The sequence below is a fragment of the Eptatretus burgeri genome, chromosome 8, assembly GCF_056783735.1.
Source record: "Eptatretus burgeri isolate ZD-2024b chromosome 8, Ebu_testis_v1, whole genome shotgun sequence".
NCBI classification, from domain to species: Eukaryota; Metazoa; Chordata; class Myxini; order Myxiniformes; family Myxinidae; genus Eptatretus; species Eptatretus burgeri.
In genome coordinates, this window is record NC_140968.1 from 26,327,946 (window position 1) to 26,353,747 (window position 25,802).

Here is a 25,802-nt window from a genome sequence, read left to right on the forward strand (position 1 = left end):
GTGATCTTGACCGGTCACAGACAATACTGAGAAAGGATCTTTCTCTTAGTCAAAGCATTTCGATGCGGACATCATCTTGTGATCGTGGCATACAATTACTGATTATTGTGACAATTGGTTACCATGTGTAACTAGGACCGGGTGTAATGAAGTCCCACCTCGTCATGTCTCATCCGTTTCATCATCGGTCAAACTAACAAGGTGCAGTTACTTCGCTGCTGTGAAGGTCTCTGTCGTGATTTGTTTAACTGAACACATTGTTATTCTTCCTTGGGGACGTTGGACACGCGTGCAGTCGACGAGAGTCGGGTGAAGCTGCAGGGAGTGGACAACGACTACATCAATGCGAGCTTGGTGCCTGTTCCCGAAGCTGGGCGCCGCTACATTCTGACGCAGGTGAGATGTGAATAGTAGTGATAACTCATGGTTCCGCTGTTTGGACAATATGCCGTGTTTCACGTGACAGTGACCCAACTTTGGAGTACCATGAACATGACAGGAGGTAGAGTTGTGTGGATCTTATGGGTTGGAGGTTGACATAACAACAGAGTCCATTTGTGATTATGGTACGTCTAATGTAATGCTTGGGTAGTTCCTTGACATTTGCTTCTTCAGGTTTCAGGAAAAGAGAGGTTGGTTGTGGGGGGGGGGGGGGGTGGTAGAATGAGGGTGGGGAAGCAGTTCAGCTGTACAAGATGAGGTTGCTGGATTGATGTTTCAGATCAGATCATGAACCATGCTCTAAACAGAACGTCGGTTCTGCCGAAACAGTTTCCCTTTGCTGAGGTTACAGTCGTGTGCAGTTCGACACTCTGACATAGGAAGTCAGGACAGGAATTTGTAATTTCAGGGTGCCGACGATAGCTTGCCTTCTCTTCGCGAAGGGCACCGTGGGGATCTTTAACATCCACCAACGAATGCTGGAAGATGGGACGCCCGTTTAACGTCCATCTGAGGGACGGCACACACATTGATGAATCACCTGCCCGTGAAACGCCGGCATGACAGTTTACAGCTGTGTTGGGATTTGAACCCAAGCGAGATGGCTTTGAGGCGAGTTTGCGTACTTCACCATCCTGCCAGCCCAATGTTGTATGGTTACGCATTAATTGTTGGAAGTCAACTTTGGTTTGCACTTGAATGTGTAAATTAGATTGCTCAGCAAAATAATATAAGCAAGTTTTATTTGCAGGTTAAGTCTGTACGACAAGTTAACCTAGAATGTCGACGAACGACTCCACCCTTTGCAAGATGAGCGCTTGCTATAGCTGAAGTATTTTCAAATCGGGGTGATAGTAAGGCAGATTGTGCTTCAGATGTGCTTTTCTTTTCCCAGTCTGTACCCCAAAGACGTTCAAAGGAAATCATCATGAGGGACTCGTTATGTCACGTGCTTTTCAAAGCCAGAAAAAGAAGAAGTTCTTTGCTCTTTCAAACCCAAACTGCTCTCAGGAAAACTACCAATTTAACTACTGCAGGCAGCAACTTGCACAAAGTTTCATTCCTTTTGGATATCTCGTCTCAATGTCGTCGTCGCCGCAAGACTGTGATTTTAAAATAAACTAGAGGGGGAGCACTCGGGAGAGTGCAAAACCTCCTCCGCCAATACTGCTGGGTCACTCAAGTGAACCTTGTATCTTATTCATTAAATATTATGTCAACAGTGCTGACAGAGTTATCGTTCTTTTCTCCAACATTTTTTTTGGGGTGGGGGGGGGGTTGGAAATCACTTAAAACATGTCGAAATGCAAAAAAAAAAAAAAATCGAAATTTTGTTGAAAAAAAAAGTTGCAAAATTTTTTTTTCTCCAACAATTTTTTTGGGTGGGGAGGGGGGTTGAAATCATTTAAAACATGTAGAAATGCAAAAAAAAAATTCTCTAAATTTTTTTGGGGGGGGGTAACAATTTTTTTTTGGGGGGGGGAGGTTGGAAATCACTAAAAACATGTAGAAATGCAAAAAAAAAAATTCTCCAACAATTTTTTTTTTGGGGGGGGGACCAAGTCCAAAATTTAATGGCATGATCCTTGGACCATACCGAACCCCCCCATCAAGTTTCGTCGAAATCCGTCGAGGAGTTTTTCCGTAATACTGTTTACAAACAAACAAACAAACACAAACAAACAGACAGATAGGGGTGAAAACAGTAACCTCCATCCATCTTCGATGATGGCGGAGGTTAAAAAAAACACATCGGTGATGGGTGGTGCACAGTTCTCTCAGGACCCAAAGGATATACCATTTTCTTGGATCACGTTGTGATGTTTTTATTTGTATTGTGATGAACCCGAGAAACACGTAATTGTTCATTGTCGTGTTGGCGTTCCTATTGTGCCCTTGACTCCCAATCCGTTTATCCACGTTAGAGATAGGCAGCCTACACTGTTTTGTTTGGGGAGCAAGAAGTTTCTTTATGACTGTTTAAACATCTGACGATGTTGACTGATTTTCCGGAATCGAACATTTACAATGAAGGCAAAAAGAGGTTTTAAGTGCACATTGATTTGTGTGATTCATGACATTGAAATCAATGTTGGACACCGAGTGAAGTGATCTGTTACTGTGGACACTAAGTGGAGTAAATGTCTTTTTCATGACTGATGTGGACACCAAGTGGAGTAAAGGGAGTCCCCGCTATCCGTCGTTTCGCATACAAGTCCATAAGTTACTGAGAAACATTTTCATTGTACATCCAACACTTCTCCTTCCTAATGTCCATTGGACAGAAGACCAGTTACCAGGCGTTCCACCCCACAATGCACCAGCCGATATCGCTCGATATCTTGGTTTGCCGCTGCCAACTGTTCAAAATATTGTTGTGGATCCGGGGTGGCGGGATTCTCACCCAACTCTTGGCGTCACCCTCACCACCGCAGTCTCCGGGATTCATAACGCCGGCTGGCTCGGCACAGGCCTCGGGTCACGCGTCTTCAATCGCGATACCAACGTAATCCTGGACCTTGCCAGTTGGGGAAATAGAACCCCCGGTTACAGACTGGTTTTGTCAGATGCCGAGCATTTTCTGCCAGTCTGTAACCATTTTTGGTTTTATATGCCAATCGAACGGATCGTTCCTCGACGCGACACAAATTAATCCATAGCAACAACTTCATCCGAATCAACCAGATTTATTGGGGAACATCGAGGAACACAACACAAGCAAAATTCACGACTGTTTTTATCAACAATCTTTAACCCGTTCTTAACTAGGGAACTACGGATTATAGGTTTCGTCGGGGTCCCGACCGAGATATGCCTTAGACAACGTGCAGACAAGACAGACACAGCATGCATGCAAGACAGAGTACTTGGTGATGTTTCATGGACGAGAGGAAAGTGTCAAAAGCACGAATGTCGCTCGTAACAAGCGGATGTCCACTGATTCGAGCCCCCAGCTCGAACTCGAACACGCCGCGTGCGAGACGGCACTTGCCTTCCTTTTCCGCACCGCACGCAGTCTCCGCGCGCTCTGACCCCGCATAAGGTTGACGGCACAAGACCGTCAGATCGACGATGGGCCTCAGCTGATTTCTCTCAAGGTCCAGCATACAAATCCAGGCCAGGCCTGTTCACCAGACAAGGCCCAAATCGAGGTGCCGAGCTCCGCAGGCTGGGTCCATGGGATTCCAAGTCGTCGTCGAGCCGTGAGGTGAGTGGGGACCGTCAGAGGCTCCGTCGTTTCCTCTCTTGGGAGAATCACCCCTCTCTTTTCTTTTCCTCGCTTGCCTCTCAAAGCCGACTGCCGTTTCTCTCACGGCAGAATCACCTCCTCCTAAGAGTCAATCGCCGACTCGACGTGCAGGTCGCCTCTCCCACTGCCAAAAAAGGCAGACTCGACGTGCAGGCAGCCTCTCTTACTGCCAAAAATGCAGACTCGGCGCGCTCAGGTTCAGCGTCTCTCCCGGCAGATCCAACACTGTCCCTGCTTTGTTCGCTCGCTCCTCCCCTTTTTCGAAGGAGACAAAACTCCTCCCCTTAGCTCCACCTCCCTCTCCAGGCCACTCCCCCTCAGCCGACTGGGCGGGGCCTATCGTCTGGAGAGGGGAGGAAGAAGAAGGTTTCACGGCACCAGTGCGTGTGTTGGCACAAAGGCTGGATCCTGGGTCCGTGGGGGAAACCACGTGGCTTAGTGGGAGGATAATTTAGAGGGCGAAGGACTGAAGTAGGCAGCTTGACAGAGATAATTAGAGATCTTCAAGGTGTAAGACCGCTAAATTATCATTATAAATAGTTAAAAGATATGGTAAGTAAGATAAAAAGGTGTTTAAGTTTTTTAATTTGTTTAATGAACTGTATTTTTTTCCTATGTTTTGTGTTTCATACATATTTTTTGAATGGTGTTGTATAGGATGTAAACAGTGTTGGAAAGCATCCCTCCTTAATGACACTAATTTTAATGGGGAAAAATTCCCCCACTATCCGTCATTTCATCACAAGTCCAATTTTTCTGGAACGTAGTGTTGTGGTTCTGCAAAGCCGGCACTCCAAGGCTAAGGCAGACAACATAGCGGTCCATCCATCCATCCATCCATCCAATGGGACCATACTCTGTGCAGAGCATTGGTGCTGCCTAAGCAGTCTCCTTGGTTATTGGGCACAATCCTGGATGGGTCACCACTCCGACACAGGATGCCAGCATGCTGGTACTCATTTTGCCGACCTCGGAAGGATGATAGGCAGAGTCAACCCCACCTGGTATTCAACAGCTGAACAGGATTTGAACTCAGGACCCAAGGATCCCAAGCCTACCACCCTAACCATTAAGCCAACACCAGGCGATAACATAGTGGTCCTGAGAGTTATTTCATGAGTATCCATTTTAGATAGCCCTTCCCTCATGTCTAGTGGGTATATGGGACAAAATGCGTTGCAAGGGCTTTTCGTGAGGCCTTGTATCCCATTCTTTTATCTATTTTATTCAACTTTACTTTACTTTGAACACACGGCCTCTCATTCTTCACACAAGCAGTTCATTAGCATTTGTGCGCCATTTCCTATTTCAACCTCGCACCATTCTTCAAACAACATATCACAGAGCTTCACCGTACTCGGACCCCAACGCTGCAACATTCCTGCAACCACCACAATGCCTTCCCAAAATTCCCCCATGACATCAAACCACAACCCAAACTCACCTACAATCACCATCGACGCCACAATCTCGACCACAACCACCTCCAGCACAAACTCGCCACCACAACCGCTACAATGCCTCAACCAACAAACCAAAGCTCACCACTACGCTCACCGCTGCTACTGATGACCACCACCACCTTTGGGACTGGGAGAGTGAGGAGATGCACTCACGGACGGGGTGCACGATCAGGTGCTCCATGTTGAATCTCGGAGCTCCATGGCATGGCCGGGCGGGAGTGAATGAGGGCATTTCCAGTGCCAAATCCTCGCCTGGGTTGGGCCAAGGCAGGGATGAGCATCCGCATGTCAATGGCTGTGTGAGGATATGCCCACGGCCCACCTGTTCTGCCTATAGGGTTCCGCCCTTGCAGGAGAATTGTAAATGTACCGAGTTCCACATGTTCGCTCTCTTCGTCTGGCTCTTCGTCTGGTCCCGCCTTCGTCTGGTCTGGCTCACCATTGGTTGCTGTGGGGGGGGGGGGGAACTGTGCCGAGCTCATCCAGAGCCAGACGCTGGACAAAGTGCAGTTCTACACTACTAATAATTCCATGAACAGATTTATCTACATTCACAAGAAGTCTATTTTTGTATACCTTGTCGAGGCTCGTATGAGAGCTAACACACAATGCAAATCAAGGGGGGGGGCATGAGACAAGAGGGGAGGGAGTGGGAAGGACAAAACAGTGGGGAACAGCGACATTAGGAGATCTGTGGAAGGGAGAGGGATGGGACGGGGAACATGGGGAATAGAAGATGGACATTACAGGGACTTCCAGGAAGGAAAGCAGGGAATTTGAAGGAGGTGGGCTTGGGTGGATTATCGGGGGAAGAAAAGATTGAGGATTTGGATGGGGGATGATAAGACGTGGTGGTGAACAGCTGTTTTGAAGGCCTGGAGGGAAGAATGGGAATGAATTGAGTGAGGGAGTTTATTCCAAAGGCGGGAAAAAAGAGGAATGAAAGAGTGAAGATGAGCAGTGATTCATGATTTTGGTAGTTTTACCAGAAGGGGGTTGTTGGCAGACCTTGAGCGCCCTGCGGAAATGTGGTGGGACAAATCGCAGAGAGAGCAGGGGGGGCGAGGCTGGAGAGGAGATTGTAGAAGACAGAAAGACCACTGACCAGCCTGCGGTGAGAGAGTGAGAGGCCCAAAGACTCAGCCTCATCGCGGAAGATGCCAATGATCCGAAATGCCCTGGTTTCCATGGCCAGCTTCCAGAAAACTTATGGCCAGCGTATGCGGAACGTGTGTCATACGCCGAGTACGTCGAAATTTTCAACATGCTGAAAATTTGTCGACGTACTCGGCGTACTACGACTTATGCCAGCGTGCTCTTAACGTATACAAAACTTACCCATAACGTATTCGACGTGTGCCAGCTTGGTTCGGTAAATTTTTCATACGTCGGCATACGCTGGCTAAAACGTCAAGGTTTGACAGCGGCTTCACACTTCGATGTCTATTGCGGTCATGATTTGAATCGTCGATCCGCAGCCTATAAATAGCCTACGCCACGTCATCGTCGGCGATACGCTGCCGCACGCTATGCATAAGTTACACTATCGTTGGGCATAGGTTGTGAACGCCGACAACACGCTCAGCATTCGTTGGTATAAGTTATCTATATGTGATTGAAACGTTCTGTGTACGTTACTAATACGTTATACATATGTCCAACTCATTATGAATACGTCCAAAACTGGGAAAAAACCATCAATAGTTCAGCGTACGCCAGCGTTTTACATACATTTTGATACCTTGCCATACACTGGCTAAAACGTCAAGGTGTGACAAGGCCTTAAGCGACTGGGTTGTGTTGGTCCGTCGATCTCGTCAGGTACAAGGAGGTCGTTCACACCTCGTACTTTCCTTCTTTGCTTTCTACTTTCCTCGGGTGTGTGTCTGATGGCGGCTGTTGTGTTAGCATAATTAACATTGTAGAAGTTTAGTATCAGTTTAATTCTGCCCTGTATCTTCTCTTTTGTATATAACTGCATTTTCTTTTGCCGCACCGCACAAATCTTTGCTTTCCCTGGTGTACATATAGGGGTTTAAAGCAGAGTTTTAAAGGCCAATCTTTTTGCATCACCGTGTGTTCACTACCGTCTATTTTTCAGGATCAAAAAACTCCCGAAAAACATTTTCATATAAGGGTAATTATGTCTCCTCTATTGGAACTGTTGACGGTGACTTGCAACCAGGCCTCAAGGGCAGTGTACAGAAACTTTTTTTTCAAAAAATAACAAGAAATACAAGGTGCAGGGAGGTGAAGTTTGCTGCTCGTGATGTGTAATGCGTACAGAGTAAAACACTCGGAGTAAAAAGGATGTTCATCCGTACAATGTCTCATAAATAAAGAAGACATCAGCACTCCTGACGTTATGCCGAGGCTTCAGAATTTAGCATGCTCACGAGGCTGTACCGTTGAAGTGAAATATCCCAGAAGATAAAGAAAATATGATCACATTTATGCATGTCGTGTTTTAAAATTACGTTTTTCCTTGCTACGAATTGAAACATCATCTCTTCCAGTCTCCTTGAATATTTCGAATAAAATAATTCCAACCCGTCATTTTTGATGGGCTGTTATACCAGTTTCGGGATAAAACACGAGAGGAATGAGAAAAAAATAATAATAATAATAATTGGAAGAAAACCACGTAAAAGCAGGGGAATTTACCCATAATTCAACTTGTTTCCTCTTTGAGCACTGAATTTTGCCTTGAAAAGAAGGGCAGATGTCGTCACATCAGACAGCCCGATCTACTGTAAGGATACAATCATCACATTCCAAGATGAGATACTTTTGAGGCCCGACTAGAAGATATCAAGCTTGCGTCAGTGTGTTCGGATGGCCCAGCATCCAAATTCAAGAACGGTTTCATTGCAGCAGCACTTTGTTCTTGAGAAGAAACATATAGTGAAAGTGGAATCTAACTACTTCTGCACCTCCCATGTGAAAGGGCCAGTGGATCAGTGGATCTGTGAAGCACTAACATCTGGCAAGATGTTAGAGCATGGAACACCATCATTTACTCCCGTTTACCCTACCTCACTTAATCGTCTTATTTGCAAGCTGTTTTTCCCTCTTTCCTCTCTTTCCACTCTTCCTTTTTGGCAATTCCATGGCCGGCCCGGCCATGACCCGAAAAAAACAAAATCCTATAAATGAGTTAACAATATATATATATATATATATATATATATATATATATATATATATATATATACATATATATATATATATATATATATATATATATATATATATATATATATATATATATATATATATATATATATCTTTCTCTCTCTTTCTCTCTCTCCATTTCTGGCAGCCGCTTCTGGTATGAAAATGTGACTGTCACAGGTTTCTCCCCATGAGACATTAAAAAGTGAAACGAAGCATTGTATCCAGAAGCTGTTTTCAATGAGTCTGGCAATAAAAGGAATTACCAAATACCACTGATTAAAAGTCGTTCATGGGAAGGTGGCATCTTTCTCTGTGACAAAAGATGGCACTGCACTGACTGTAAACCAAGAACAAGACAATCAAAATGAAGGAAACTCTCAAATCAAAATTGGAGTCTGTTATGCCATGGAGTACAATTAGGACTGCAGATTGAGCATGAAAATGAGGGTGAAGTGGTAACTAGCTTCTTACCAGCTAATTTTGATATTTTTATAAAGTATGGGCCCTGACTACTTCGTACACACCAAAAATACACAGAATCCCCTTGGGGGAACATCTTTAAGTGACGTCATCATGATGGCCTCCATTTTTATTAAGTTTTTGTATTTTATTTTTAATTTGAGGGTCCCTGTGTCCTGATCTGTAATAAAATGATACTAGCATCTGATTGAAATAATTTTGGAAGGCCTTGTATCTCATTTGTAACACATAAAGATTACCCACAATCCTTATGGAGGAGCATTGCTTAAATTACATAAACAAAATGGCCGCCATTTTATAGGCTTTTGAATTATATTTCATTTATCAAGTGTCGCTATCGTGATTCCAATACCTTTTTGTTTATCACTTTACTTGTTCACCAATAATTTAGATAGGCAAAAAATTATTTGTCTTATTGAAATGAAATTAACACCATTACTTACATGATAATAAGGTGTGCATGTTAATTGCTGTTCCCGTGGTACAAGTTTTCACGAGTGACTTTTGATTGCTGATCGATTAACTTCCAACACTTCATGGGTAAAGACTTTGGTTTAACTTCCAACACTTCATGGGTAAAGACTTTGGTTTGACTTCCAACACTTCATGGGTAAAGACTTTGGTTTGACTTCCAACACTTCATGGGTAAAGACTTTGGTTTAACTTCCAACACTTCATGGGTAAAGACTTTGGTTTAACTTCCAACACTTCATGGGTGAAGACTGGTTTGACTTCCAACACTTCATGGGTAAAGACTTTGGTTTAACTTCCAACACTTCATGGGAAAAGACTTTGGTTTAACTTCCAACACTTCATGGGTAAAGACTTTGGTTTGACTTCCAACACTTCATGGGTAAAGACTTTGGTTTCAATTCCAACACTTCATGGGTAAAGACTTTGGTTTGACTTCCAACACTTCATGGGTAAAGACTGGTTTGACTTCCAACACTTCATGGGTAAAGACTTTGGTTTAACTTCCAACACTTCATGGGTAAAGACTTTGGTTTAACTTCCAACACTTCATGGGTGAAGATTGGTTTGACTTCCAACACTTCATGGGTAAAGACTTTGGTTTAACTTCCAACACTTCATGGGTAAAGACTTTGGTTTAACTTCCAACACTTAATGGGTAAAGACTTTGGTTTGACTTCCAACACTTCATGGGTAAAGACTTTGGTTTCAATTCCAACACTTCATGGGTAAAGACTTTGGTTTGACTTCCAACACTTCATGGGTGAAGACTTTGGTTTAACTTCCAACACTTCATGGGTAAAGACTTTGGTTTAACTTCCAACACTTCATGGGTAAAGACTTTGGTTTCAATTCCAACACTTCATGGGTAAAGACTTTGGTTTGACTTCCAACACTTCATGGGTGAAGACTTTGGTTTAACTTCCAACACTTCATGGGTAAAGACTTTGGTTTAACTTCCAACACTTCATGGGTAAAGACTTTGGTTTGACTTCCAACACTTCATGGGCAAAGACTTTGGTTTCAATTCCAACACTTCATGGGTAAAGACTTTGGTTTAGGTAGCCTAAATGTTGTAGAATAAAACAGATGTATCCCACAAATGTCCAGTGTCTTCATAACTATAAATTCCTAACGCTATCTACCTATACTATTTATGTTATATTCTTTTACACTCTTTCATACCTGATGTTAATGTCATAGATGTGTACATACTTCCATTGGTCAGAATCAAATTCAATCTTGTCCATTAGAAGCACTATCTTCATTATCTGCAGAAATGTGCGGATATCACCTTCGCAGTGGCACACCTCTGAACAGGCTACTCCATCCCGACAGCAAGGGCAATTACTATCTCTGGAGCATCTGGCAATCCCCATGCAACCATAAAATGTCTTGCAACTTGTCTAAAGCTGTTGGACCTTCAAAGAAAACTGGAATAAGAACACCTTCCTACAATTTCCAGCCATGACCAACTGTGCTAGCGACGTCTGGTTTAGCCAGGTGAGCTGATGTCCAAGTCTTCGTTTGCCAAGCGGCACATTTCACGTGCTGCTGGAATGAGTCCTCACATGGAGGAAGCTTTGATATAGATGCACTCCGGGTTGCTGCCAAACGAACATGAAGTTTATTTAGCGATTCATGTGCTCCCTTAAATTTACCCTTTGGGTCATATAATGAAGCCAGAAAACACCTCGTACCATCAACAGCTGCATTCTCATCATTTTCACTCAATGCCTTCAGATGATCAATATCTGTCCTGGGCAGTTTCTTTACCAGCTTCATGACTGTTGTCTTACCTACTCCAAACAAAGACGAAACCGTGTCACAGCCAGTTAGGGCATGAACTGCTGGTAAGATGGAACATATGGCAGACCCAAAACTATCGGCAATATCATGGATAGGAATCCTCCTTCGCAGATCCAGGGTCCAAGTTATTCTGCCAGTTTCCATCCAAACCTCAGTAACTGCTTGCATCTGTGGCATGTAGTGCACTAGTAGAACCATTACATCGGTGTCTGGTGTTTGAAGAACGATTCGGCCAGAAGCGTTCTTTGCATTCATTCGCCTGTCAAAGTCCATTGCGTGAAGGAGCATGCGGGTATCTGCCTCCGACTGCGTTGACAATAATTCAGCAGCTTCAGTGAGGCTGGTAGATGTAACACATTTTACCATTAGGCCGGATGAATAGCCACCAGCAAGGAATACCTTTTGGTTTGGTGTCTTCAACATTGCAGATCTCTTCGAAATGTTATCTTCCAGATAGGCTGACACATACTTTGTCATATTTGCCTTGTTTTCGGATCCCCCCATGAACGCTTTCCAGTTTGAGATTGGTTGACCACTTTCAACCTTTGCTCAAGTAAAACTACTATATATATATATATATGGTTAGGTACCATGTCAGCACCTGTACACAATGCCAAACTTTACAATTTTGGCAGCCATTTTGATGACGTCATTTAAGCATGTCCCCCCAGAGGTATTCTGGGTATTTTTGGTTGTGAACTTGTCAAGGCCCCTATTTTATATAAAAAAATACCAAAAGTCGCTGGTAGGTTGCCAGTTCCGCCATTTTAAAGGCACTTTTTGACAATAATCTTCAGCCATAAATTGTGTGTTGTTTCCAAGTGAAGTGGTGGCTTTTGGTAATCAAAATGAGAACTAGGTCTCAGTGATGGAACCAGCTGGGAGAAATTGGAAATGGCCCAATCCACATGATATAAAGACTTTCTATGAGACAAAAGATGATCAAGAAACTGGGCAAACCAGTCATAGTCAATAATCGTGGCCATTTCAAATTCCCCAAAATTTGTAAAATGTAAATTATATGACGATATCTAGACTTTAAGAAGGCATTTGATGCGGTACCACATTGAAGGTTGTTAGCCAAAGTGAGGGCTTGTGGAGTGCCTGGTCAGGTAGCTAATTGGATTGCAAACTGGTTTTGTAATAGGAAGCAAAGAGTAGCTGTGAGTGGGAGGATGTTTTGCTGGGACGATGTAAGTGGTGGGGTTCCTCAAGAATCAGTACTCGGACCATTACGATTCATTACTTACTTCAACTATTTGGATAGTGGGGTGAAGAGTAAGCTTTCCAAATTTGCAGATGACATAAAGCTTGGAGGTAAGTTGGCTAGCAGAAGGGGTGGTGATCAGATTCAGGAAAGTATTGATACTTGCATAGATTGGGCAAAATATTGGGAGATGGAATTTAATCTGAGCAAGTGTAAGGTATTGGGGATGGGAAAGAACAATGAAAATAGAGATTACAGGATGTAAGGGGTAATTTTGGAGTGTGTCACACAGGCGAAGGATCTGGGGGTGGTAATAGATACGGGAGGTAAGCAGGCAGCACAGTGCCAGGCAGCTACAAGTAAAGCAAATCGGGTTTTAGGCTGTTTTCGGAGGGGGATCATTTATAAATCAAAAGAGGTGGTGTTAACATTGTATAGGAATTTAGTGAGGCCACATCTAGAATATCGTGTGCATTTTTTGTCACAACAACCTCAGAAGGACATAGGTGCCATAGAGAGGGTTCAGCACAAGGCTACTCAATTGATTCTGGGCCGAGCTAGACTCAGCTATGAGGAGCAGCTGAGGGAGACGGGGTTTATACACGAGAAAGGAGGTGGCTACGAGGAGATATGATAGAGATGTTTAAGAAGATAAAAGGTATAAATAAAATAAGTGCAGATGAATTATTCAGCAGAGTAGACACGAGACAGTGAAAGGACCAGGGGCCATAGCCTGAGAATAAAGAAGAGGAGAGCTAAGATGGTAGTAAGGTGGGGGACTTTTACTCAGAGGGTAGTTAATGCATGGAATGTCTCCCTGGAAAGGAAGTGGCAGCAGAAACAGGAGATAAGTTCAAATTGGAATTACATAGGTACCTGGAAGTTATGGAGATGGAGGGTGTAGGGATGTTGGCAGGAATTTTAGGTAACTTGAGCATTGATGGGTGATTGCGTGCATGTGCACGGAGTGCTGTTGGTGGGGATCTCGTCAAGGGGTGTTGTGTGGTTGATGGTGTGTGTGTGTTTTTTTTTTTTTACCAAGCCCGTGCCCCCTCCCCTGGGGGGAGGGGGGAATGGAAAAACTACAAAAAACCCCACAAAAACCACTTATTTTAAAATAAATAAATATTTTGCATTTTCTTATTTTTACCTGGTGTTGATAAATTGGTGTGGTGTTGATGTGGCGTAGGCAACTAGGCATGATGGGCATTTTCCCCCTCCACCTGTGTCTAATTTCCTTGCGTAAATTGAGAGTTGCTGTTCGATCCCACTTGCATATGCATGGATTCCAAGGTAACAATTGGACCTGTAAATTTATGCATTACAGCGTCAGAAGCTAGACACTTTTAGTTTGCATATTCGTTCACATTAACATTAATACACATCAATTGTCAGCATCAAATAACAATGAAAGGTGCCAAAACTAAAGCATGAGGCAATGCCCATGCATTTGATAATACAGTACAACTTAAATATTTATATAATTGAAATAGTGGGGGAAAAAAAAAATGGCCGGATTTAATTATTCCAACAGAGAAACGATAACATAAGCTTTTGACCATAATCATCAATGAGTTTGCATGTATTACCTTACCAGTAAATACTTCAGTAACCAACACATGGATGACATATATTACTTTAAACAAGGAGTGTCCTGTATGAGGAGACTTTTGAATAAAAACCTTTTAAAAATGTGCATGTCATTTTTGTGTAATGTAAGTTACCAAAGTTTAAACCATTGCCACCCGAAACTGTATAAAATGTTTCCAAGTTTTCAATCACATGTTTAAACACACTACGTAAAAGTGTAAGAAAAAATACGTTGATAGTTGAAAAGAATAAATTAAAGAGACACAGTATTGAGATTGTGTGATTTTTAGCTCATTACCGTGGAATTGCCCACTGAAAAAAATTTCTGTAAATCAGTGCGTTATGGAACATGAATGATTACTTGGTGTCTTATTTTGATGGATAATTGAATTCTAAGAATGGGTCAGTACTGGAGCAAGTTCTCCTTTTATCACCATTTTTTTTATTTAAATGCTCTAAGGCTCGTGGAGGAGCTGCGACGCAAATGTCTGGTGGAAGCCGTGTACCACGAGTGTCCAAAGTTATCGTGACGTCCTTGCGGTGCCTTCTAAGACTGACGTGTGAGTTGTATAACTCAATAAAACAACTGTGGTTATTTTGGCTTACCACCATGTCTGTTTTCTAAGGTCAGGTGATGATGCTACCCTGCACCTGCAAGATGTGCGTAATAGCCTGGAGAACCTTTGTGCCTGGTTTGAATGGGGGCAGCACCCCCTGAACAGGTGTAAAGCAAAATGTCACGCTAGAAAATCTTCCACCGAAAGTTCATCAAAACTTTGTCAAGATGCTTACAATTATCTGTTATTGCTGATCAGTCACATTTTGAGAATGAGAGAATTTGAAAGATTGAACATAGGTGTTTGGTGAAATTGATTTTGGACAAAAGAAGGGAAGAAAGTAAATTATTTGGTTGTGTTTTCGAAGGCTGTTGTTATATTATGCTACATTTGTACAAGTTAACCCGAGATGCACATACGTCAGAGCTCATGGGTTGGTTTTGGGTGTACACTTAATCAGCAATCAGCAGACTGTCTCCACATTTAAAAAGTGCTGGTGTGTGTGTGTGTGTGTGTGTGTGACGTGTACAAACGGTAATGCTTACATCACAGCAGGCTCCACATCTTAACAGAACTTTCACATGAAAATGTACCAATACCTGGCCATCAATTTCTGATTATATAATGCTTTGAAGTCTTGGGAGGGAGCTATGGTACAAGAGTCCAATTGAGCATTCTGAAACATTAATTAGTCTTGCACACAATAGGAAGTGAGAGTGAATAATGTACCTTTTGTAATGGTATCCAGGCCAGGAGCAGCATTGTTATTGAGGCCTGCTGAAATTGAATCAGCAATCCTTATACCCAGAGCACTCACTCACTGCAGAGAAATAAAAGGAAACCAAAACGGGAAACATTGGAATATACAGTTTATAATTTGAAACAGCAATGAGAACACAAACAAAATTATTTATGGGATCCCTTAAGTATGAGATGTCTCAGTGTTTTGTATCTCACAATGCCTTTCCTAACTACGATGTTGGCTCTTGTAATCCTGGAAGTATTTTAAGGTTGAATTGCTAAATTTGTGACTGTTTTGGTGCTCATGAAGCTTCCTCAGTGCAAGGAAAATAAATTGGACGCTGGAAAAGGTCAGTTCAATGCAATGATCTGTTTACATCCTTTTTTTTATTTTATTTTTAAACATTATCGTAAGCTCGTAGTGTTGCTGCCACACATACACATACATGGATATACAGATGAACATACGACGCACAACACAAGACCAGTAGACGAGACAAACACAGCTACTGAGCTTGGGGAAAGTGCCATCACTTCCTGGGGAACTCTGGGTACCAGCAACATCACAATGATGCCACATTTCTCACCGCACTCAGCGGGACATTTCCTAAGGAGGAATTTCCTCCTCCCCATGGAGGTCAACCTGTGGGGATTATCCATGCTCCTTACCTTATTAAATGCCGAATGTCAAGAAAGGAAGCAGCACATACTATTTTTAAAGTCTTTGGTATGACTTGGTCGGGGTTTGAACCACCGACCTCCAAGACTTGGAGCGGACGCTCCAACCATTACACCACCGAGTCTGGATCCTTAAACATCAAGGTGGAAATACCAATGTTAGAAAATGACAAAGTGGTTGCCATAGGCATTGGGTTTATGTGTGTGTGTGTGTGTGTGTGTGTGTGTGTGTGTGTGTGTGTGTGTGTGTGTGTGTGTGTGTGTGTGTGTGTGTGTTTACAGGGTCCCCTGGTAAGCACATGTGGCCATTTATGGCAGATGATTTGGCAGCAACGGAGTGCTGCCATTGTCATGCTTTGCTGCCTCTTAAAGAGCCACAAGGTGAGACGCACTAATAACCCTCGCTCTACTCCCAAGGTCCTAGTTTACTGGCAGCATTTTGAGGTAATTGCTTGAAATCTTATTAAGCAAGACTGGTTCAGATCAACGTGATGAAGAGCAATGTTAAGTGGACAATGCAACGTTTATAGTTGAGATATAAATATATAAATAAATCGACTCCTCCCATGCTCTTCTTGCCAAAGAAAGCTACATAAAGCAACCATGAAAGGCTACCCAAGGTAAATCCTTTGCTGTTTCAAACCGTTCCCAGAGTTCCTCCACAGCTGTAAAGATATATACTATTTGTGAGTGTCTTTACAGCTGTGGAGGAATTCTGGGAAGGGTTTGGAACAGCAAAGGGTTTACCTTGGGTAGCCTTTCATGGTTGCTTTATGTAGCTTTCTTTGGCTGGAAGAGAATAGGAGGAGTCAACTTTTTATTTAACCCTAGCCACCTGGGTTCAATTGATTAAGTGAGAGCTAATTGGTTAATCCCTCCTTTCACAGATGGGAGAGATGTGAGTGGGTCTTGGTTTTTCATGTACGTACATGTCGGAAGATTTACAGCTCAGGATTCATATTGGTAAAAGATAGCAAACTGCGCAGTAAAATCATAAATTATTTATTAAAGCCTGACGTTTTGAGAACAAGCTAGTTATCTTCCTCAGAGGCATTAAGAGTCATGTGGTGGTGACACTGTTAAGTTCCATTGGTGACGGTTTGCGTCGTGGATTAGTCCAAGTCCTCACCAATCACAGGGCTCCCTCATAATATAATTACAATGCAGGGAGCCCTGTGATATATGGTGGAAATAGTGTCACCTTTGGTGGCAGCCGGTATAACAAATAGTCTTCCTTTATCTCCTTCATAATATAATGAAACCAACATAACATTCCAGCTGGTCTGACCCGGTTGCCCAGCTTTGGAATCTAAGCAGTCACTGAATGACCACGTCAGTCCACCGCCCACAGACCATCTGCCGGATCCTCGTGCCCAAAGGCCACGTTACCATGCAGATTGGGATATCTGCGCCGGGCGAGTGCCACGCCGATGGCAATCATTCGACGGATCTTGTCTTTGGCCAAGCAACCAAACCCGTGTGATGCCGGGGACTCAAACGATACAAGCCCACGACCAATCTCTATCTCACACAGATTCTATTAGAGCCACCAGGTGAAACCGTCAGAGTGAGTAGGATGAGCAGGAGACCAAGTCAAGTTGATAAATGTATTATAACATGCACCTTCGCCATGTGTGTCCACGCACCAGCTTATTGTGACAATCGCCAGCTCCGCTCTGTGATCGTTCCACCCCGCTGACCCCCACAGCACAGATTCTCCTTTCATTACCACCTCCAGGGCCATGCATGCCCTGCAAGTGTTTTCTCCCACACATCTGTTAATCTCCTCTGCCAGGGCTTGTTCAATCTCCCCTCTTAATCTCATGACCTAAGCTATTAGTTCCTGTACTGTGTCACTCCCGTTACTTATTTTGATTACCCCTGTCTCCCATTCCGACGCTACACAAAACCTATCCTCTATCTCGGTCTCTCGCTCTGAACCACTTTTATTTTCATTTGTGGAAATCCCGAGAAAGGCAGTGGCAACAGAAACTGTGGATAAGTTTAAATTGGAATTTGATAGGTTCCTCTATGTATTGGAGATAGAGGTGTACAGGGATATTGGCAGGACCTGAAGGTAACTTGAATATGGATGGGAGATTGTGTACATCTGTGCTTCATGTGTGGTCAGTGTTGTATATTCTTCACCCTAAAATTGTCTTGCAACAACCCTCCCACCCTCCATAAATAAATAGCAACCAAAAAATTGCCCCATTTTTATTAACATCCTTGCCTTGTGATATCCCTTAGCCTGCCACACTTTTCTCATCCTCCTGCCTCCCCCAATTTAATGAAGTCATTTGGACAGTTTGATGGATTTACTTAGTCTGGTGTTGGTGTGACGTAGGCATCATGGACCGAATGGCCTCCTCCTGCGTCAAATTTCCTCTTTATTCCTTGGAAAGTTGGATAAACCGGTGTTTTAAAAACGATTGCATTTTGTCCAAAGATTTGATAAAAACTTTTTTTTTTCTCTCGTGTCACCTCCTCTGCCACAAGGTAAAGTGTAACCGATACTGGCCACGTGAACCCGACAAGAAAAAGTTGTTTCGAGAACAGGGCCTGCAGGTGTCCTTGGTGAAGGAGGAGAGACAGGCAGCCTACACTGTCCGAACTCTTCAGCTCATGCACATACAGGTATCACTAGGTGATGCACTACATGCTTGGTGATGGTATCACCAGTGTGACGAACCATTATTGATTATCTCTTGAAAGGTTTTGGGTTGTAAGTCATTGTAATGTTGGCAAATACTGCTGTCTCCACATGTAATAACTCATTTCATGTTCATTTATGAATTGGAAGTGCAAACTTAAATGAAAAATAACCCGAGGCTGAAAGTCAATAGAAGGGGGCACGAGTTGGGAGAAATGGGATGTGACACAATCTCGATAGTCCAAAAGGCTTAATACTTTGACCTGAGTTCTCTTGTATATTGAGGTGTTTGGATGAAAACGACATTCACTATCATTATTATCATCATAAATCTTCAACGATATTTTGAGAGCCCGATAACTTGAGGAAAGTAGTGTAGTATAAACAATTGTAGGTATGCATTGTTATATAGCTGTGTATGAATATTACTATTACATTCCACTGTACTGTCCCACCTTTCACATCTTTCTCCGTACAGAGCCAGCAGTCGCGCTCTATCACACAATTCCATTGCACCAGGTGGCCCGACTTTGGCGTCCCAGAATCTCCCGATCTCTTCCTCGACTTTCTTTTCCGAGTCAGAAGTTCCGAGTTGCTCGGACCCGAGCATGGACCTGCCGTTGTCCATTGCAGCGCTGGCATCGGCCGCTCTGGAACTTTCTGTCTTGTGGATTCCTGCTTGGTGATGGTATCAGCATTTTCTTTGAAATGCGCTTATTTATAAACGTGTTGGTTTGTTACGTCCACCACCGAAGGTGGATGGAGGTTATGTTTTCACCTCTGTCTGTCTGTTTGTTTGTTTGGCTGTCTGTGAGCAGGATGTCTCAAAAAGTTATGGACCGATTCAGACGAAACTTGGAGGACAGCTTGTATTGGGTGCGTTACAAGGATGAATTGATTCAATTTTGGTGAAGATCCAGATCCGGATCCACATTTAGGAATTTTCAAAAAAATTTTAAGTGATTCTTTCACCCTTGAGCGATGGGCCCAAAAATGACATCTAGTATAGCATATTTCGAAAAGTTGTGGATGGATTATGACAAAACTTGATGCATGAGTTGGGTGGGTGACAATGACAAGCTGATTAGATTTTAGTTAAGGCCCGGTGTAGATCCGGCCTATCAATAGGAGACAAAAACATAAACTGATCAGCCTGGCAGCAGATGCTCACCTTTATGCACTTTCACTGAAACGGCTTTTATTTTGGGATCAAAACAAAGATAGACTAGAGGGGGAGCACTCGGGAGAGTGCAAAACCTCTGCCGCCAATACTGCTGGGTCACTCAAGTGAACCTTATATCTTATTCATTAAATATGTCAATAGTGCTGACAGTTATAGTTCTTTCTCCATTTTTTTTTTGGGGGGGGGGGGGGGTTGGAAATCACTCAAAACATGTAGAAATGCAAAAAAAAGAAATCGAAATTTTGTTGAAAAAAAAAAGTTGCAAAATTTTTTTTTCTCTAACAATTATTTTGGGGGGGGGTTGGAAATCACTTAAAACATGTAGAAATGCAAAAAAAAAACTTTTTTTTCTCTAACAATTTTTTGGGGGTTGGAAATCACTTAAAACATGTAGAAATGGCAAAAAAAAATTTTTTTCTCGAAATTTTTTTTGGGGGGAGGGTTGGAAATCACTTAAAACGTAGAAATGCAAAAAAAATTCTCTTTTTGGGGGGGGGTAACAATTTTTTTTGGGGGGGGGTTGGAAATCACTTAAAACATGTAGAAATGCAAAAAAAAAAAATTCTCCAACAATTTTTTTTGGGGGGGGGGGGACCAAGTCCAAAATTTAATGGCATGATCCTTGGACCATACCTAACCCCCCCACCAAATTTCGTCGAAATCCGTCGAGGAGTTTTTCCGTAATACTGTTCACAAACAAACAAACAAACAAACAGAAAGGGGTGAAAACAGTAACCTCCATCCATCTTCGAAGATGGCGGAGGTTAAAAATTTTCATTGGAACAGCTCTTGGAGTCAAAACGTTAACATTTGGTACATGCTGCAACATCACGATGCTTCGATGTAAACCGACTTTAGATATCTAACTCTAGGTATTTAACTTTCATTCAGATATTTTAATCTCGATGTTTAATTTTCCTTCGCCACTGAAGGTGGACGGAAGTTATGTTTTCAACCCTGTTAGTCTGTTTGTTACTTGTGAAATTGAAGATTTGCAAGTATATTGGTTGGTCTGGTCTGTGACAGTTTCTTTGTCTGTACGTCAATCGCCGACGGGTCACAATTTTAAAGCGATCTTCACAAAACTTCACGGAATGGTAGAGTTGGACATAAGCAAGAGTCTTATTGATTTTTGAGGTCAAAGGTCAACAACCTTGTCAAATTTCTAAAATCATCAATTTTCATCCAATTGATTTGAAATTTGAACAGGATTTGCATATCAGGTCACTGAATTCAAACACTAATTATTTTTATGGTAAAATTTGTTTTAGGGATTTCGCAAGTATCGTGCTCTGCCCTACATCTTTTTCTTGTTTGTCTGTGAACAGGGTATCTCAAAAAGTTGTGGACAGATTCGGACGAAATTTGGTGGACGTGTTGGGTGTGTGACAAGGACGAACTGATTAGATTTTTGGTGAAGATTCGGATCCGAATCCTGATATGAGAATTTAATTTTTTTTTTTATACAAGTGATTCTTCACCATTGGGAGATGCGGCCAAAGACAATGTAAAGCAACTGTTAAGTCTGGAGGAGGTATGCGCTCTCCCGAATGCCGTTCTAGTTTTAGATAATTATGGAACATTTGATGATTGACTTTGCTTCTAGATATTTAATTGGCTACACATTTTGTAACATTTATCTTTGATTTAAGATATAAAAACGAGTTGAAGGAAATCCAGACACAGAAAGAGGACAATCTCTTTATCATGCCTGCCTTGCGTCCTTGCCCCAGAACACACATGCTATGTATTTAGGATTTCAACCCTCAATCTCGAGTTTTATACAGATTGACAGAGCTGCCAAATGGAATCAACCGCATTGTTGTCTCAGCCAATGTTGTACTTAAGAGTCCACATGACAGACCCACGCTTCTTCACATGAAACCGCAAGTTTCTATAACCTTTTCATGGCACACTCAAATATTATGGATGACACATTTTCTCTGAGCACAATATACGTAGTAGTTGTGACCACATAATATAATGCTTTTTCTGTTCCTCCCATAAACATACCATATATATATATATATATATATATATATATATATATATATATATATATATATATTTTTTTTTTTTGTATACCTTGACAAAGCTCATATGAGAGCTAACACACAACGGACAGCAAGAGGGACATGAGACAAGAGAGGCGGGAATGGGAAGGACAAAACAGTGGGGAACAGAGACATTAGGAAGGGAGAGGGATGGGGTGGGAAACATGGGGAATACAAGATGGACATTCCAGGGACTTTCAGGAAGGAAAGCAGGGAATTTGAAGGAGGTGGGTTTGGGTGGATTATCGGGGGTAGAAAAGATCGAGGATTTGGATGGAGGATGATAAGAGGTGGTGGTGAATAACTGTTTTGAAGGCCTGGAGGGAAGAATGGGAATGAATGGAGTGAGGGAGTTTATTCCAAAGGCAGGAAAAAGAGGAATGAAAGAGTGAAGGTGAGCAGTGATTTGTGATTTTGGTAGTTTTACCAGAAGGGGGTCGTTGGCGGACCTTGAGCGCCCTGCGGAAATGTGGTGGGGACAAATCGCAGAGAGAGTAGTGGGGGCGAGGCTGGAGAGGAGACGATAGAAGACAGAAAGACCACTGACCAGCCTGCGGTGAGAGAGTGAGAGGCCCAAAGACTCAGCCTCATCGCGGAAGATGCCAATGATCCGAAATGCCTTGATTTCCACAGCATGAAGCCGAGAAAGGTGGGAGGCAGGAGTACCAGCCCGGAGGGGAGAGCAGTACTCCATCAGGCTGCGGACGAAAGATTTGTAAGTGGTCAGGAGCTCAGGTGGGCCGAGGAAGGACTTTGCACGACGGAGGATTCCCAGTCGGCAACTGGCTTTGGAGGTGACGTTTGAAATGTGGCTTTCCCAGGAAAGGTCATGGCAGATAGTGAGACCCAGAAGCTTGAAAGAAAGGACTTCTTCAAGAGGATTGTTGAGAAAGTGGATGGGGGGGTGGGTTCTAAACGGTCCTTTCGGAGAGACAAAGTGAAAGTGTGAGGTTTGTCCGGATTGAAAGACATGTTCCACGTGTTGGACCAGTTTGTGATTTTATCCAGATCTGCAGTGAGCGAAGAAGCTGCTGCTTGCCGGTCTGAGGGATGACCGATGGTACGGCAGAGGGTGGAGTCATCAGTAAAGATAAAGAGGATTTTCCAGAGAGTCGGAGAGATCATTGATGAAAACCAGAAAAAGAACAGGGCCCAGAACGCTACCTTGAGGAACTCCAGCCTGGACAGGAAGAGGGGATGAGAGAACTCCATTTATGGCCACACGTTGACTGCGACAGGAGAGGAAGTCTGCGAGCCATGAGTGGAGATGGCCTTGGATACCATGGTAAATGGATACCTTCACAGGTAGTTCAACCTAATTGGGTTCATTCTAACCTGTAACAGCTCAGTCTACACCTGAGTAATTAGTTGCACAATCAAATCGCACCAAAAATAAAATAATCAACTTAATTGTGTGCAATGACTTTGTCCACATGCGAGCGGAAGCTGCACAAGATTCCTACGGTTTGTCATTTTTTTTTTCTTATAGTTAGTGCAAATTTTCAGTTAATCCTTGTATAAGTTTATAACCTCTTTACGAGCAGGAATTGTGCACATAGGTGATCCAGTTGCATACCACAAAGTTGTATAACTCATGACCCAAGTGTGGACCTGGTTGGACAGCAAATAGCTTGACGACTTGTTGTTGTTTGTAAGAATGTCTGGTGGGGAAGGAGACTATGTATATTACCTTACAAACATGGCAGACTATTTGACCGAGCGGTGACTCCTGCCAATGGACACGGACAGGATCTTTGAACAAATAACATTGCAAATATGTAGCAGATATAAGACAATTGGCATACATTCACATTGGAAAAGAGATCACAGTTGTCTCCTTTGAGTGTTTGTGGCAATTGTTAAAAACTTGTTTCCAGCCGAAGAAGAATAAATTGTGATGGTTGTAATTATTATTTTTCATAATGTTATAATTCTTACCCTGCTTCCTTTGTTTATATTCCTCCTCATCCTTTGAAGCTCAGCAAACGAGGTGGGGACGGCAGGGTGAACGTGAGGGACGTTCTACTGCGTATGCGGAGGTTCCGTATGGGCCTCATCCAGACACCTGGGCAGCTCCGTTTTTCCTATCTCGCCATCCTGCGTGGTCTGGCAATCTCATCATCATTACCGCTAGTTTTACCGAGCGGGACCAATCGCTCACAAGAAGAGGTCCATAGCAATGGCTCTTTGGTATAGATAATGATACTTTTTAGAATATGGACATGTTGATGTGCGAAGCCATTTGAATTGCTTGGGTGAAACTGATAAAATATTTTGGTTGTCCAACTTGTGCAATTTATTCATTCCTTGGTTTAATATTACATTTTCACATTAGTTTAAGATTGTCTGTCCAGTTGATTTTCAATTTCACCAAAAATTTAATGAGACCCAATCACGTCTCTCACCCATAATTGGAGGGAATAACCAATCGGTTCTCACCAAGCCACCTCGGGTCCGAGCCACTAAGGGAAATTGATTATATGGGAGAGCCGATTGGTTATTCCGTCTCATAATTATGGGTGAGAGATGTGATTGGGTCTCGTTATTTATATGACTAGTGCGTGCCCGTATGTGGGGGGGGGGGGGGGGGAAACTTTCAAACCGCGCGCCAGAAACAACAACCACACAGGCCGTTCCTTCACTCTCACGTGCCCGTACGTGCATGGCCGTATGTGAAAAAATAAATAAATAAATAAAACTTTCAAACCGTGTGCCAGAAACAACAACCACACAGGCCGTTCCTTCACTCTCGCGTGCCCGTATGTGCGTGGCCGTACGTGCAAAAAAAAAAAAAACCTTTCAAACCGCGCGCTAGAAACAACAACCACACAGGCCGTTCCTTCACTCTCGCGTGCCCGTACGTGCATGGCCGTATGTGCAAAAAAAAAAAATAATAAAACTTTCAAACCGTGTGCCAGAAACAACAACCACACAGGCCGTTCCTTCACTCGCGTGCCCATATGTGCGTGGCCGTACGTGCAAAAAAAAAAAAAACCTTCAAACCGCGCGCCAGAAACAACAACCACACAGGCCGTTCCTTCACTCTCGCGTGCCCGTACGTGCATGGCCGTATGTGCAAAAAAAACTAAAAAAAAAAACTTTCAAACCGTGCACCAGAAACAACAACCACACAGGCCGTTGCTTCACTCTCGCGTGCCCGTACGTGCGTAGCCATATGTGCAAAAAAAACCAAAAAAAACTTTCAAATCGCGTGCCAGAAACAACAACCACACAGGCCGTTCCTTCACTCTCGCATGCCTGTACATGCGTGGCCGTACGTGCAAAAAAAAAACCTTTTAAACCGCGCGCCAGAAACAACAACCACACAGGCCGTTCCTTCGCTCTCACGTGCCCGTACGTGCGTGGCCGTATGTGCAAAATAAATAAATAAATAAAACTTTCAAACCGTGCACCAGAAACAACAACCACACAGGCCGTTCCTTCACTCTCGCATGGCCGTATGTGCAAAAAAAACTAAAAAAAAAAACTTTCAAACCGTGCACCAGAAACAACAACCACACAGGCCGTTGCTTCACTCTCGCGTGCCCGTACGTGCGTAGCCATATGTGCAAAAAAAAAACAAAAAAAACTTTCAAATCACGTGCCAGAAACAACAACCACACAGGCCGTTCCTTCACTCTCGCATGCCCGTACATGCGTGGCCGTACGTGCAAAAAAAAACCTTTTAAACCGCGCGCCAGAAACAACAACCACACAGGCCGTTCCTTCGCTCTCACGTGCCCGTACGTGCGTGGCCGTATGTGCAAAAAAAATAAATAAATAAAACTTTCAAACCGTGCACCAGAAACAACAACCACACAGGCCGTTCCTTCACTCTCGCGTGCCCGTACGTGCATGGCCGTATGTGCAAAAATAAATAAATAAATAAAACTTTCAAACCGTGCACCAGAAACAACAACCACACAGGCCGTTCCTTCACTCTCGCGTGCCCGTACGTGCGTAGCCATATGTGCAAAAAAAAACAAAAAAAACTTTCAAATCGCGTGCCAGAAACAACAACCACACAGGCCGTTCCTTCACTCTCGCA

At 43.1% G+C, this 25,802-nt stretch overlaps 1 protein-coding gene across 3 annotated transcripts in view; it reads left to right on the plus strand.

Annotated features, from left to right (window-relative positions):
- Positions 1-25,802, plus strand: part of LOC147021372 (tyrosine-protein phosphatase non-receptor type 1-like) — a 39,813-nt gene that overhangs the window by 2,423 nt on the left and 11,588 nt on the right. For 2 of the 3 annotated variants that reach the window (XR_015060776.1, XM_085891256.1), the window contains exons 3-7: positions 296-396; positions 16,147-16,245; positions 18,364-18,501; positions 18,996-19,205; positions 23,732-23,923. Coding sequence is in view for 1 of the 3 variants with exons in the window: in XM_085891256.1 (XP_085747382.1) it covers positions 296-396; positions 16,147-16,245; positions 18,364-18,501; positions 18,996-19,205; positions 23,732-23,923 (740 nt within the window). In the remaining 2 variants the exon portion in view is untranslated. The remainder of the gene's footprint in view (positions 1-295; positions 397-16,146; positions 16,246-18,363; positions 18,502-18,995; positions 19,206-23,731; positions 23,924-25,802) is intronic. The other variant, XR_015060777.1, reaches the window with a different exon arrangement.